General features: G+C 38.8%; 1 protein-coding gene across 1 annotated transcript; it reads left to right on the top strand.

The window, feature by feature from the left end:
* Nucleotides 1-3,918: 3,918 nt before the first annotated feature.
* Nucleotides 3,919-5,733, top strand: LOC132041209 (AAA-ATPase ASD, mitochondrial-like). The gene has a single exon (XM_059432047.1). The coding sequence runs from the start codon at nucleotides 4,072-4,074 to the stop codon at nucleotides 5,542-5,544; it is 1,473 nt and encodes a 490-aa protein (XP_059288030.1). The 5' UTR covers nucleotides 3,919-4,071; the 3' UTR covers nucleotides 5,545-5,733.
* The last annotated feature ends 9,946 nt before the right edge of the window (nucleotides 5,734-15,679 follow it).

The following is a 15,679-nucleotide window of genomic DNA, read 5'->3' as shown; positions in this document are numbered from 1 at the left end:
CACCGAACAAACATATATATATGCAACGGAAGAGTCCGTACCAAGATACGGGGCTCCGGTAACGAGGAGCACTCCAAGACGAATAGGTGTCTAAGCCGGCGGATCGCCAAAACGGGCGTCTGTACGGCGGCATGAAACGCAAACCCGAAAAGCGTGGTCAAGACGGGAATATGTACCGAGTATGTAAAGCATGAATACAAGAATCAGATCATAACCGAAGTAAGAAATATGGAAAATGAATACAAAATCAGTATACCCAAAATGCTTACTTTTGAAACATAAATAATGCAAATCGAAATCATGCATAGGCTCATGAACACGGTCGCCCTCCCGTCGTTGGCGCCATGACACATCATACTCCAGAAGGTTTCATATCTCCGTAACACATCATAACATCATAACATATCATATGCCATAACACATCATAACACCATAACCGGTACCCGGCCCTATGGCGAGGGATTCGGTGTACCGTAACACATCATACAGCCGAATATAGTATAGTGCGCACGATGATATAACCGGCCCGGGACTCGGCGAACGAGGTAACAATAGTATGCACGAGCAGAGTAGTGAGTAACTATATGCAATTTAAAACATTTCAAACTCATTAGAATAATCAAAACGAACCTTCGTTTGAAAATCAAGACAATAGTCAAATCACGTTTCCTTCAAACGTCACTCCGGAACGCATCAAATAGGGCTATATAAGGAGGGTCTCGGGGGTTATAAGCATGCATCAACCCAATCCGAGCCCGCTCGTGAAAGTTACGAACATAATTCGTTATGGGACCTTCTATGAACGTATCAAAGCGATCGAGCCCATCTGTGAAAGTTACGGGCGTTCGTAGTTACGTGTAATCCTTTTAAAAAAATATAAAATTCTTTATGGAACATTTATTATCCAATCATACGAAAGACAAAAAGACCATAGTTCGACCGAATTAGGAATAGTAACATCAAGAAGCAAATGAGAATTGTAGACACGCTAAAAGAAAAGAAAGAAAGGATGAGCTTTTACATACCTATTCAACCTCCTATTAGCTACGCGTATTCGTCCGAACTCATAAATCTACAAGGGATTCACGCTTACGTTAGTCTCTTTATTTCACACTTGCTCCAAATTTCAAACCAAACCATTCTATATTCTCGTCAAAAATCGAGCGCATCTCCCCGATTATATGCCTAGGCCCGTAATTCTAATTCCGTTAACCAACAACATCAACAACAATACCAATAGTATTAACATCATTTCCAATACCGACGTATGCCATAAAACAAATTTCGCACACCGTTTTCTAAATTTCTCAACCAACCCAATTTGCAATATAACTATTTAATAATTTAATTCCGTGAAAGGAGTCGAATTCATATGAACAACATCAATAACAACAAACCTTCACATTTTACAAGTTAAATACATTTATTTTCATCCAAAATTCTCTTCAAATCTCCTTCCATAATTCACAACACCAACAAACGAATTTATCAAGCTATTCCCTCCGTGCTAATCCGTTAAAATTCTAAATAAACTCGTTAACAATGAAAAGGAACCGTATTCATACCTTAAGCATGCAGCCCCCACGTTATCACTCTTATCCTTGGTTGATTTTTAGCTCAAATTGAAGACAAACCGACGCGTACAACACTTTTCTCTCTCTTCATGGAAGCTTCGAAATTCGGGGCTCGGCTTTCCAAAAAATTGGTTTTTCTTTCTCTCCAAGGCTCTTCTCTCTCTCTCTCTTCCAGAATTTTCTGGTGTTCTTGGTCTGAAAAATGAGAGGATGGCTTTGAAATTTCACTTAAATAGGTACGGGTCATGGGCCTAACCCGATTGGGCCTGCTGTTTAGGCCTAGCCCACCGACCTTTCCGCCTAAAACGTCTATATCTCCTTATCCCTTGCCACTCAGAGTCCACGATCTATGTTTGAAAGATAATCTAATTATCTACAACTTCTATCTTTGGTGTTTTTCCAAATTCCAAACTTATAATACCGTTTCTTCCCTCGAAGTCGTATCACCCGAAAACGTTACTTAAAATATTTGTTTCGAGGACTTCCATTTTGATTTGGCTCAAGGGTCCTTTTGGTTATGTTTAACTTCACATATGTGATTCATATAAATTGTCGCATGTCCCAAAAAAAATCTCAATGTGTGGGCCCCACTCGCCTTGCGAATAATCCGACGTACAAAAATACGAAATATAACATCCAACGTGAGTTTAAATTATGAAGCAACAACATGATTGTCCAATTTTAAAGCGTTAATAAGGACCTTCCAATGGTTGGAATACTAGAAGAAAATATATATTTTGATTAATTTCTCTTCGGGGTCTTGTTAATTTGAAGCCGCCGAATATGGCTTCTTCATTTTTTTTTTTTTTTTTTTTTTTTTTTTTTTAAGTTTTAAGGGGCGAAGATGATGAATATGAAGCCTTGTCTTCATCTATCTACATATATGATCCATACAAGTGGGACCATGCCCCACACATGACTTGGATCAATTAAATTTGGCACCTATGCAGCGGAGTCCACCCAGCCACACGGCCACTTGGCTTTCATTTCATGAAATACTAACCTCCCAAAAATTAACTTTTTCCCAAATTTTTTTAATATTCATACCAATAAAATCATGAATTTACGCCTTAAAACAAAATCGAAAGTCAAAAGTCTCTACCTCGTATCCCGGAATAGTCTTGTCCTTAACTTATCATGGTTAGCTCGGATTATCCCAATGTACAAAATACGGGATATAACAGCCACATACAGCTAAGGGGGTTCGGATTTGGCTGAAAATTATACTGTTTATATATGATTGAAATTATTTTTTATGTATAGATAGTAGATGTTGAATCTCTTAGGTTTTTTCGTGTGTTTACTTATTCATATTTTGAACCCCCTTATCACAAATCCGGACTCCGCCACTGGCCGCGACCCAGACGACCCTTTTTTAGCAATTCATGAATTTAAAAAAAGATTGAAAATGAGAAGGAAGTCACATTACAACTTCGCAGCAATTACTAGTTTTGTGGTCCTTTACGTTTTTTTTGTTTGTTTTATACTTACCGTAAGAGATCTGAAAAATAAAATACAAAAATCTTTGTAGAGTCATTTTCTTCCGTTCAAATTGTAAAGACTTATGTCGAATCATTTCCACGCTGAAGTACTTTCTAGCTTTAATATTTCTAATCCAATAGGAGAAAGGAAAAATAAAAGAAAGGAAAAAGGGAGAAAAAGAGGCAGCAGTTACTATCCTATTTGGTACTGTCATATTGAGTGATGTAAGATTGTTACGTTACACGAAAACAACTTACACACTCAATGTTGTCCAGCTCTTGCACCATTCTAGTTTCACTTACTCCTTTGTCTTTTCTCGAATCATTTATTCTTTTCCAATATAATAACATAAAGAAGGAGAAAAAACACCTCACGAAGCCGTCCCACTAATTTGTCATTTTCTTCTTTTTTTCCCTTGGTCATTTATCATTTTGTTGATTATTGAGCTTTTTTAACTTGCAAGTGTCACTCCTTAATGAGTAATCCACGTACTCTCAAGCCAATGAGGGGTAAAGGACAAACAAAACATCATGCCTTTAATTTTGTAAACTTGTCATACATTATGTATTCAAAAGCTTTACCTACTCTTTTTCTTGCTTTGTACTCATTACATGTTATATGAGCCCGTTTGGATTGGTTTATGCTCTATGTCGTTTTCAATTTTTTTGAGTATTTCTTTGGTAAGAACATAAGTCATTTTGTCTTAAAATGGCTAAAAAATAATTTAAATTTGAGCTTAAATTGCAAGAAATGAAGAAATGTTTGCTTTCGCCTATAGTTCAAAAAAAAAAAAAAGCTTATACCAATTTTTTTTTTTTTTTTTATCACTACTATGTTCGTCAGTAGCTTTTTGCCCCCATCCAAACAGGCTCTATATGTGTGAACAGAACTTAATATTGGTCATCACCAATTGCATTGAAGAGAAGCAGAAATTGCTTTGTGGGCTTCTCTCTTGCATCTCATTACCTGTTATATAAGTGAAAAGAATTTAGGAGAAGTAAAATCATCTTTAGTAATGATCAGAGCAACGGGATTGCTGCAGAGTTGGGGGGGTCTCTGGACCAGCCTTGCTAGTTTCATATTCATGTGGGATATGATCCATCGATACTGTCCTCCTGAGCTTGTGCGAGCGTTAGATAAGTGGACCCGAAGAATCAGGAGCTTTTTCTACCCTTATATTCAGATTTCCATCAGTGAATTCATGAGCAACAATCTCAAGCCCCATGATGCCTATGCAGCAGTCGAGGCGTATCTCAGTGTCCATTTAGCAAAAGACGCAAAGAGGCTCAGAGCTGAAACGGTGAACGGTGGGAGCAAGCTGGTGCTAAGCATGGATGAGCATGAGAGAGTAACTGACGAGTTTCGTGGAGCGAAAATACAGTGGATTTCTGGCAAGGCTGTGCAACGTGAAAGCAAGTACTTGCCAGAACTAGAAAGAAAATATTACAAGCTGATGTTCCACAAGAAACATCGTGATATGGTAACCGATACTTACTTGGAGCTAGTGATCAAGAGAGGGAAAGAGATTCAGATGAGAAACAGGAAGAGAAAGCTCTACACAAATGGGCACAGCAAGACCACGTGGAACCATATCATATTTGAGCACCCTGCAACATTTGGTAGCCTGGCAATGGAGGCAGAGAAGAAGCAAGACATTGTGGATGATCTCCTCATGTTTAGAGAGAGCAAGGATTTCTATGCCAGGATTGGCAAGGCGTGGAAGCGGGGTTATCTACTATATGGTCCCCCAGGTACTGGGAAGTCGACTATGATTGCTGCAATGGCAAATTTATTGGATTATGACGTCTATGATCTTGAGCTGACATCTGTCCGGGACAACACGGAATTGAGAAGGCTCTTAGCTGAAACGTCAAGTAAATCTATTATAGTGATTGAAGACATTGATTGCTCACTTGATCTAACAGGTCAAAGGAAGAAGAAACAGGAGAAACCTCTAGAAGAGAAGACTTCTAAGACCAAGAAAGAAGTTCCTCGCAAGGACAACGAAGAGAGTGGAAGTAGAGTCACTCTCTCCGGGCTTCTGAACTTCATTGACGGTCTTTGGTCTGCATGCAGTGGAGAGCGTATAATTGTCTTTACAACAAATTATCTGGATAAGTTGGATCCAGCTCTTACGAGAAGGGGAAGAATGGATAAGCACATTGAGCTCTCCTACTGTAGTTTTGAGGGATTCAAGGTGCTTGCAAAGAATTACCTGCGCTTGGAGGAACATCCCTTGTTTGAATCAATTGAAATGCTAATGAAGGACACAAAGATAATACCTGCTGATGTTGCAGAGAACCTGATGCCCAGCTCGCCGAAAGAAGACGCAGAGAAATGCCTTCTGAAGCTGGTTGAAGCTCTCAAACAGGCAAAAGAACTGATGATAAAGAAAGGCAAGGAGGAATCAGCAGACAAAGAACTGCCTGAAATGAAAGAAGCTGCAGATGTGTTGCAGGACAAGGAAGAATTTGTAGACAAAATTTAGATGGTTTTTGCACAATTAACTGTTGTTCACACAAAAAGGAAGAGTTTGAGACCATTCGTATGTGTTTTATACTAGTTGAATCTTGCAAGATCATCAAACTATTTTTATGTGGCTAGGAGTTGATTTCAAACATAAAACTAGACGCTATTTTCATGTGACAGCTAGACCACATATATAATATAATCAGTCTATCCTTGTAGAACAAGAAGAAAGCAAGTCTGGCCTTGCATATATAAACTATTTTACGCTCCGTCAAAAGTTGGGGTACATTACTATTGATTGCAATCTCTAAATCTAGCAATAGATCCTTAGAATTGGTAAAGCATCTGGTTACAGATCTTCTTTTGCCTTTGGCAGAATTTACTTATGTTTCCTAATGCTGCCACACAACGTGAAATGGGATAGTTAACTGTTCCGACTGCATCAAATAAAGGCCATCCTACCCAAATACAACTGTTGTTTTTATCTTTTTATATTTTGCTAACGATGATGTTTGGGGATGTTGGGGCCAGCTTGTCCACACCTCAACTATTCTACTCGGTACTCACATCCTCCTACCAGCATAGGTCATTATTGGCTAACTCTGCCTTCAAGACTTTGACCGATAGAAAGGAATCACCTAACCTTATCCCTCCGTTGGGATTTGAACCATGATCATTGTTCCAATTTCATCAGTGGTGGGGCCGCCAATTATAATCACAACACCACAGGATAACAATTTAGCAGATTAAATTTGATCTTGGTATCCAATGATATTCTCAAAAGACCTTCATCACAATGAATCCATGGCCTTTCTTTTATAATTGTAGGGCCCGGGCCAGCTTGCATGCACCTCGACTAACTCCACTGCACTGCTACCTCCCACCAACACAAGTAATAGAGAAGGATATCAATGAATACATGACCTTGATATAATGAGTCAAAGAACTTTGAAAGTACTGATATTCATATCATATCACATTATCTTTCACAACATGTATGCGTGAATTACAGGAGGAATCTGCATTCATTTTTCAAAAGTTAGAAGTTATAACAGAACAGGTAGAATATAAGCAAAATAGAGCATGATAATAACTTATAGAAACATCCTGGTGCTCATCCAAATTAGTTGCAACAGTTCCCCACTGGTAATATGAGTTAGGTATCAGTAACACTCACCCAAAGAAAACAAATGATCCTCCAACAAACAGTGGAGAGAAACTGGAAGTACTACAACTACTATCTTACCAGCTATGTTGCACGGACTCTTCAAAAATATCGTCGGGTGCGTGTCGGATACTCCAAAAGTAGTGCATTTTTGGAGAATCCGACACGGGTGCGGCAACGAAAGTGAAGAGTCCGTGCAACTTAGCTTACCAGTAAGAAATTCCATGAGAATTGGAATTATCACCTATACATTCTCTCCAGTATACCTTGTTTTGATGAATCATATATATATATATATAGTTACAAACATCTTGTTGCTGCAAAATGGACCAATCATATTGGGACTTCGATTATAGGAACTTAAAAAATAGTAGACATAAATGAAAAGTTAGCCGAAAGAAACTACTAAGAAAGCTAGCAGTGTAGTCAAATAGTCAAAGCTTCAAAAGCTAGTTCAACATCCATATGGACCCTAACAAGGCTAGAAGGACAACTCTGCCTCACTACATTCCATCATCCTGATTCTGCTTCTCTTATGAATGGACGAATATAAAGGAAGAGCGATCATTTAGGTACAAGAAATGTTCTGTAGCATACAAGTGTTGGAAAGTGGAAAATTGAATCTGTTTGAAGATCGTCATCAGGGATGGTAACTAGGGAAGGAACTTTAGAGGTACTCAAGATAAAGAGCCATGAGATCCTAACATCACTAGTAAGGCGGAACATGATATTCACATCAAAACAGAGAGAGGTGAGTGGGCAGTACAAGGAATTTCAGGCCTTTTGATGCAAAAAATCTTGACATTTGCTACAGAATCACAAGCCATGAGTACTTGGCCACTGCTTTGCGAATTTGTAGGATTATAACGGCTGTACCATCTTCCCTTTTCCTTTTAGGGTTAGGTTTAACTCCAAATCATATTTCTCCCACGATGAAAGAGAACATTTGTTAAATAAAAGCTTTACAGAAATTTTATGAAAAATAAAAAGGATTGGCAAATTAAAGCTGAGAGCTTGTGAAGAGAAGTAGGATAGAAGTACATCCATAATTGCCCAGCTTCACAGTTTTGCAAGTAGTTGAGCAGCTGACATGTCCTCCAGAGTGACTAAATTGTTTTCTCTAAAAACGGCTAAAATGTTCAATTTTTTTCTTTCCCTTTTCGCATAAACACCCACCTCCTCAACTAGGAACTTTAGTATCTTGGTCCACCAGTAAAATTATAAAAATAGAGGTCTAACTCATAAATATCTGATAAGTTGTCTATGGCTTTTAGTGTTTTAATGATTTGAGAAACACGTATAAAGATTCGGATATGCTAACAGGGGAGCATGTTGGTTGAGTTTGTTCATCTTGTGATTTCATGAGAGATCAAGTGAGAGACCTAATAAGGCATCAGATCTCTGTCTACTCAAAGGTAAACATTACTGCTGTAAAGCTGCGGGCACAGTACAACAGTACAGCAATACAACACTGCTGCTTGACAAAATGGTCCAAAGCCTATGCCCTGTCACTCTTACCTTGACTCTCCTCTTATATACGCAACATATCCCAAGTGAAATATGATTCTTGCACAAATTAGAAAATTGCTCCATCCTAGGTGCAAGTCTCCACCTCTCAAGGTGTTTCTCAAGAACAAAGCCTCAATAAGCCGAAGGACCAGATCCCAGAACTGAAGATGCTTTAAGTCCTTAGGTTGTTGAGTCTTTGTTCTCTTATTCTATAAATTGTAAACCTACTCTTCACTAAAAGGAAGCTAGTTGAAGGTGTTCTAAATTCTCAAGGTTGCTTCCACAATCTCTTGATCGAGTGGTACACTAGGCTAGAGTTAGTCTAGGTGTATTAGTTTTCTTGGCTAGAGGTAGTCAAGTGTGAATGTTACAATAGGGTGTATTACAAGGGTGAGGGGTTATGGGATTTAATTCCTAGCTTACAATCGGTTGTAATTTGAAGTTGTTCGTTAGTGGAGTTCAAATCCTACTGGGGTAGGTCGTGATTTTTAATCCCTTAAGCAAGGAGTTTTCCATGGTAAAATCTTGTGTTCTTTACTTGCGCATCGTACGAGAGGCGAAGTAGACAACCGGGTCTCTCCATCTTGTTTGGTGGACGCACAGTCTCTAACAAGTGGTATCAGAGCAGGTACTTTCTAAAAGGTTAACACCTAGAAGGTATCGTTCTCATGGACGCCTCATCAAACGATAAAGGGGAATATAGCTCATGGCTATCAAACTTCAAGAGAGAATGCAGTAAGACAACTGAGTACAGGGACAACTCTTTCACAGATCTGCAAGAGACATCAGGAATGCTCATCAAAACATACAAGTTTTTCAAAATGAAGGATGGTGAATCTATCCAAGATATGCATGATAGATTTACCTCAATCATAGATAAACTTCAATCTCAAGGGGAAATCTTGGAGACAGTTTTGATTCGTAAACTGCTGAATGCTCTCCCAAACTCTTGGCTAAACGAGATAAATGTTATTACTGAAACCAAGGACCTTCAAAATCTAACCATTGATGAACTCATTAGTAGTCTTAAGGAACATGAGGTCACAAAAGGTCTGGTCTAAAACAAGAGGAGGCATGTGAAAGCAGAGATCTGATCAAGCATGATCAAACCAAAATGAATGTTGAAGCTAAGCTAAAAAAGAATGAGGAACCTAGACAAAGAACCTGCTCCTCAACTGCACCGATAAGCACAAAATGCAGACAAAAATGTGAATCTCAAAGGCTTAGCAGCCTCAATTGTGCTCAAAATGAAGGTCGAGCTGAACATAAATCAAAAAGGGGGCTCAGTCTGTATCAGAAAGTAGAAAAAGCATCTGAATCAAAGGGAAAAGATTTATCTGTCACTGTTTTTCACTCCAAGAGACCAAACTTGACATTGGTTCCTAAAAGGAGTCAGTAGTTCTGTCAAGGCTTGAGTGAGAAAAGGGTCTTCATGAGCATAAAACTTCTTCTCTCACTTAAGAGCTGTCCAGGAGAAGGTATACACAAAATGGCTGCGTTTAAACACAACAAAAGCATACATGACATTGCAGAACTCAAAAAAAAAAAAAAAAAAAAAAAAAAAAAAAAGGAGGCCGAACCCCTGGTTGTCAAGAGACCTAGTCTTTCTGAATAAGGTTAGTAGTCTTTTTAGCCCATTCTCAATTATCAATTGCTTGAAGTGTCATGTCATTAATTGCTATTCACCTTCTTTTCGAACCCCTCAAAACCAAATGGCCTAAGTATCCTGAAATGACTCAAGCCCATGAGAAAAGATCCCTTCAGCCAATGAGAATTAGTTCCTTCTACTTCTTCTTCATACTCAAGACTCGTTGTCACGACCCAACCAGAGAGCCATGACGGGCACCCTGAACTAACATGCCGAGCGCCTCTGAACATGCATCTCATAATCATTTCTAGGTGGACCACAAAGATAGCTCATGGGTATCATGATCTGTAAGGACATATGCCAGAAGATAATGACACATTTTTATATAATCCTCAACAATTATACCCATCATCACAAGTCGACAATATTGCCAAAATATCATACAAGAATATGTATCGGTAGGGTTATGAAACGTCTAACTGTACACACATGTCTACGAGCCTCTATATAGAATACAAGTGACCGTAAAGACCAAAATCAATAGACTGCAGCTCTGAAGTAAGTGGAGAGCTCCTGAGAATCCGCTGATAAAGCACCTACAGATCTGATCCATCTCCCTGCCTACCTTTTCGGTCGCCTTAACTTTAACTACTTAACGCTTGTCCTCCCAAGCTCGTAAATCTCAATCAAGGTTGAAAAAACTTGAAATCTTATTTATCTTCAGCAGCCTCCTTTGATTCGTCAAGATTCATTGTTTAGAACAAGAACTACAAGACCTCATACGCTTCCCGAGCCTAAATCCTGGGGTTTCACTTGATTTGGGCTAAAACTTTGATGGAGAAAGTTGGGAAAATGTTCTAGGGGGTTAGGGAAGGTTTTGGGAGGTGGTTGAATGAAAATAAGGGGTAAATCACCTTTATATATTGTTCTAGGATCGGTTTTCACCGACCTAGAACTTTTCGCGCACTGTAGCCCGCGTGTCCGCACTGTAGCTGCGCGTGTCGCGCACTGTAGCTGGGCGTTTCTGCTCTATCAGCCTGACTTGTAACGTCCATAATTCTCTACTCCGACATTGTATCGACGAGCGATTTGTTGGGTTGAAAACTAGACTTTATGAACTTCAATTTGGGCTTTTGCTTTACTTCAAAACTCCTCATATACTAAAATATATTCTTTCCCCAAGTTAGCTCATACTTTGTTGTTCAAAATAACACTCATCTTTTTTCAAAGTCATACTAACTCAGCTCCTTCCACTCAATTTCTTATAGGACCTTTCGAAATTTCTCATATGCATCCTTTACTCATAAATGTACTTAATAATGCTTCGTCCCTTATACTCCAAAGTTTTTTTACTTAGCCATAGTTCAATATACTTATGCTCAAATTTGATAAGTGCTTCTCTGCAAGTACGGGGTGTAACACTCGTACTCTCTCCTTACTCACTTCCAAAATCAATTATACCTGAACTCTCTCTCTCCTCTCTTTTGCACTTCCTTCCTCTGTATAAACTGTCTCTTGCTCCATAACCATGAAAATGACTCAAAATGAGTCTTGTTCACCAACTACTCTCAAAACTGACTCTACTCTCTCACTGTCCAAAGAACCGATTTATGAAGACCAAATGTCCTCCGACTCATCTCCTAACACTTTAAGCTCTTCTATCCAAAATCTCAACCTGCCTCGCCCACAAAATCCTACCATGGAAGATCCTAAGTCTTGTCCAAATGAGAAAGGAAATGAAAGGTTTGACTCAGAAAATGTTTATTAGTCTATCTCTCAATTTCTTCGCACTACGGAAGAATTAAGTGAAAAGGATGACGAGATAGCGGTACCTAGTAAACTTGAAGATGTTGGACAGGTAAGTGGCAAAGAACAAGGTGATGTTGGTGAAACCAATCAAAGTAGTGTGCATAACACTGACAACATTGGTGATGAAGCGACGACTGAAAAGGAAAATGTTTTCAAAGATTCTCCCTCAAGCTCAGGCAATCTTGCACTATTCAGTGGTGACAAAAGGTCAGAGGATGAGTGTATAGACACTAATGAAGATTGTGTAAATGAAATCACAGATAATATAGATATCAGCAATATTGAAATACCAACTAAGGCAGTGTGCACAACAGATCTGGTGTTATCAGAATTAGAAGAGATGCATAAGGAAACTGGTCCCTCAGAAGTAGAAATGGTAGGCGACTCCCAGCAAAGAGTGGTAACAATTCGCGTACCCTTGGGAAAGCTTTCTTCTGAAAAGGAACCTGGTTCTCTGGGTCGTGATCAAGATGACATCTCCATTGATGAGTTTCTATCGAGTGTTGTCCTTAAGAAAGAACTCTCTCTGTGAAACAGGGCGACAGTTATGCTCCAAAACCCACCGCTTTTAGGACACCAGTCACAAGATAATGAAGCAGGGGAAAACTTGATGAAACTCGAAAGATCACCAAGGCAAGTAGCTCAAGAAAAGGAAGTCAGAGGTCAGGTAAAAAGGAAAATCAGAAAAAATTTGATTGATGAAGAAGAGAGTAAAACGGTACCAAATAAAGGAGGAGAAAAAGAATAGGTTCTCTCTGAAAAAAGAATTACCAGAAGTAGCACAAAAGGAAAGGAGAAGAACTTGATAATAGAGTTTGTCAAAACTGATAAAGATGAATAATATGAAGAAGAAAGTGTGCCCCAACACACCAAGAAAAGGGAGGCACGTGGTAAGAAGGCCCCAGCTTCCTCCAAGAAAAGAAAACAAAGCAAGGACGAAAGGAAGAGAAGAGAGGACAATATAAGGAGTTAGAAAGTATTACTGGGAAGGGTCAGTAATCCTAAAATAATTGAAAGAAGTGAATTGAAAGAACTGATGGAAATCATTCAATTACAAGAATGGGAGCATCTCTTTGGTCTCTCCAGCTCTCTATGTCTTTAAAAAGGAGGTCACAAAATTCTATTACAATCTTGCATGCCCCAATGACTCATCTCTAACTTGAACTGGATGAAGAAACACTTGGTCAAATCCTTGGAGTTCCTACAGTAGGGATAAAGACAGTGTACGACAGCAAGGACTAAGGGTGCAGGGACAACTGAGACGTTGTTCAAGAAATAACTAAAGGGTCAATATCAGCTTCTATTTGAGTTTGTGAACAAGGTGGTGCTTCCTAGATCTGAGGGAAGGTGCACTGCTTCGACCACGGACCTGGTCCTTATAGAGCTGCTAGCCAGTTTAACTTCCATCAGCCCGCCTGCTGTAATGGTTGAACACATGATTAAGGTGATCAAAGAAAAGGAAGGCAAGAAGGGGTTACCATATGGCTTCTTCCTGAAAAAAGTCTTCGATCATTTCAAAGTCCTTCTTCCTAAAAAAAGTCTTCGATCATTTCAAAGTCCCAACAGGCAAGGACACCAAAGGAGATCGCAAGCACATAATTACAATATCCACGCTAGAGGAGTGTCAATGTGTGCCAAATAAAGATGGAAAGGGCAACAAATCAATCATCTCCATCTTGATTGAAGCCGAAGAAAAGGCCACTACAGACATCACACTCCTACAAGCGAAAAATGCCTTGCTCAGAGCTCAGTTGGCGAGACAAGCGGAAGAACCTAACATAAGTAGTAAACTGGTAGCGTCACTAAAAGCTGGGAACTGCCAATTGAAAGAACAAAATGAGGAGCTGCGAGATCAGATTGTCAAGAATCATAGGGCTTTAAATAACCGAATTGATCTGCTCTTACAGGCCCTTAAGAAAAGTTAATCTGTCCTGTCTTGCCAATTTCCTTCTCAATGCATCCCCCTTCTTGTCTAGCCCTGTCCTCATTATACTCCTCTTTAATTCTCCTAATGACACGATATACTTTTGCTCTTAATTTTTTTTGGTTTATCTTTGTTCGAATCGCTAATCCTTTTGTTTATTCAATTATGGTTCGGTATTTTACTTAATTCATGCAATGCGTACATATATGTCTTTGTTGTTATTAAGTCTTTCCATCTTATGTGCTTCTGAGGATCTCCTTCTTTTCGATGATGTCAAAAGGGGGAAGGTAGTTTAGATAGAAACTATTGTGATTGGAATCATAATATTTGCTGCTATGATTGATGGGATCATAAATAGAAACTATTGTGATTGGACTCATAATATATGCTGTTGTGATTGATGGGATCATAATATATCTTTGCTACAAAATTGTTCTATGTCGCAGGGGGAACAAGTGGGATCTAATACTCAGGGGAACATCATGTAAAAGTTTGTCATCATCAAAAAGGGGGAAATTGATAAGTTGTCTATGGCTTTTAGTGTTTTGATGATTTGACAAACATGTATAAAGACCCGGCTATGTTAACAGGGGAGCATGTTGGTTGAGTTCGTTCATCTTATGGTTTCATGAGAGATCAAGTGAGAGACCTGATAAGGCATCAAATCTCTGTCTACTCAAAGGTCAATATTACATTTGTAAAGGCTGGCATGATACAACATGCCGATACATCTTCTTGCTTGACAAAATGTCCAAAGCCTATGCCCTGTCACTCTCACCTTGACTCTCCTCTTATATACGCAACATATCCCACGTGACATATGATTCATGCATATATCAGCTAATTGCTCCATCCTAAGCGCCAGTCTCCACCTCTGAAGGTGTTCCTCCAGAACAAAGCCTCAACAAGCCGAAGGACCAGATCCCAGAACTGAAGATGCTTTAAGTCCTTAGGTTGTTGAGTCTTTGTTCTCTTGTTCTTTAAATTTTAAACCTACTCTTCACTAAAAGGAAGCTAGTTGAAGGTGTTCTAAATTCTCATGGTTGCTTTCACAAGCTCTTGAGTGATACACTAGGCTAGAGTTAGTCTAGGTGTATTAGTTTGCTTGGTTAGAGGTAGTCAAGTGTAAATGTTACAATAGGGTATATTGTAAGGGTGAGGGGTTATGGGAGTTAATTCCTAGCTTTCAATCGGTTGTAATTTGAAGTTTCTTTTTAGTGGAGTTGAAATCATACTGGGGTAGGTTGTGGTTTTTAATCCCTTGAGCAAGGAGTTTTCCCTAGTAAAATCCTATGTTCTTTACTTGCTGCACTGTCTGAGAGAACTGGTAGACAACCAGGTTTCTCCATATACTGTTTGGTGGATGCGCAGTCTCTAACAATATCCTTCTTAACAAACTTTTTTTACATGAAATGAAACAAAGGGAGGTGATAAATAATCAATCATCTAGAACCAGTAATCACCAAGGTCTAATGAATAGATAGTCACAACTACCTTCAAAAGTAAGCATATGAATGTAACTTAACAAATTAGAGGATAATAATTAAGGTGAAAATTCAATTTAGATGTAGAAGTACCTAAACACGAATATCACGTAATGCTTTGAACATCACCACTGAACTGCTGCATCTAGAGCATTATAAATTTCAATTACCGCCCTATAAGTTAAGAGGTCCAAATGCCGTTACATGGAAAAACTGAATGTGTTTAAAGTTACATAAATCTATGTGATTACTTACCTATGTAATGCAACTAATAGGTAGTTCCTGCTCTGCAACCTGTAAAAGTTATCACTTATCAGTAGTGCTTCAGAAAAATATTCTTCTAAACCTCACTTCTTCAGTTTGCTCAACTGGTTTTTAAGTTACCCAATGCCATCAATCTCTTAACATCTTGCAGAGAACAATAACCCAAGTATTATGTCTATAGCTAGGAGTGCCTTCAGAAACGGGAAAAATCAGAAGCAAGACAAGAGGAAAACCTGACATTGGTAAAGTATTAATATAGGAAGTAGTTTAAGCAAATCAGCAGCACTCCTAATGAAAATGTTGATGTATGTATCTGGGCAATTTACTTCATCAGATTCTATGATTTACTAAGAATAGCCATAGCATTAGCATGAATTACATATTAGAGGAAGTATGAAGAAAATAATCTCA

Source organism: Lycium ferocissimum, chromosome 12, assembly GCF_029784015.1.
Source record: "Lycium ferocissimum isolate CSIRO_LF1 chromosome 12, AGI_CSIRO_Lferr_CH_V1, whole genome shotgun sequence".
Taxonomy (NCBI): domain Eukaryota; kingdom Viridiplantae; phylum Streptophyta; class Magnoliopsida; order Solanales; family Solanaceae; genus Lycium; species Lycium ferocissimum.
This window is presented reverse-complemented; position numbering and strand designations above follow the sequence as displayed.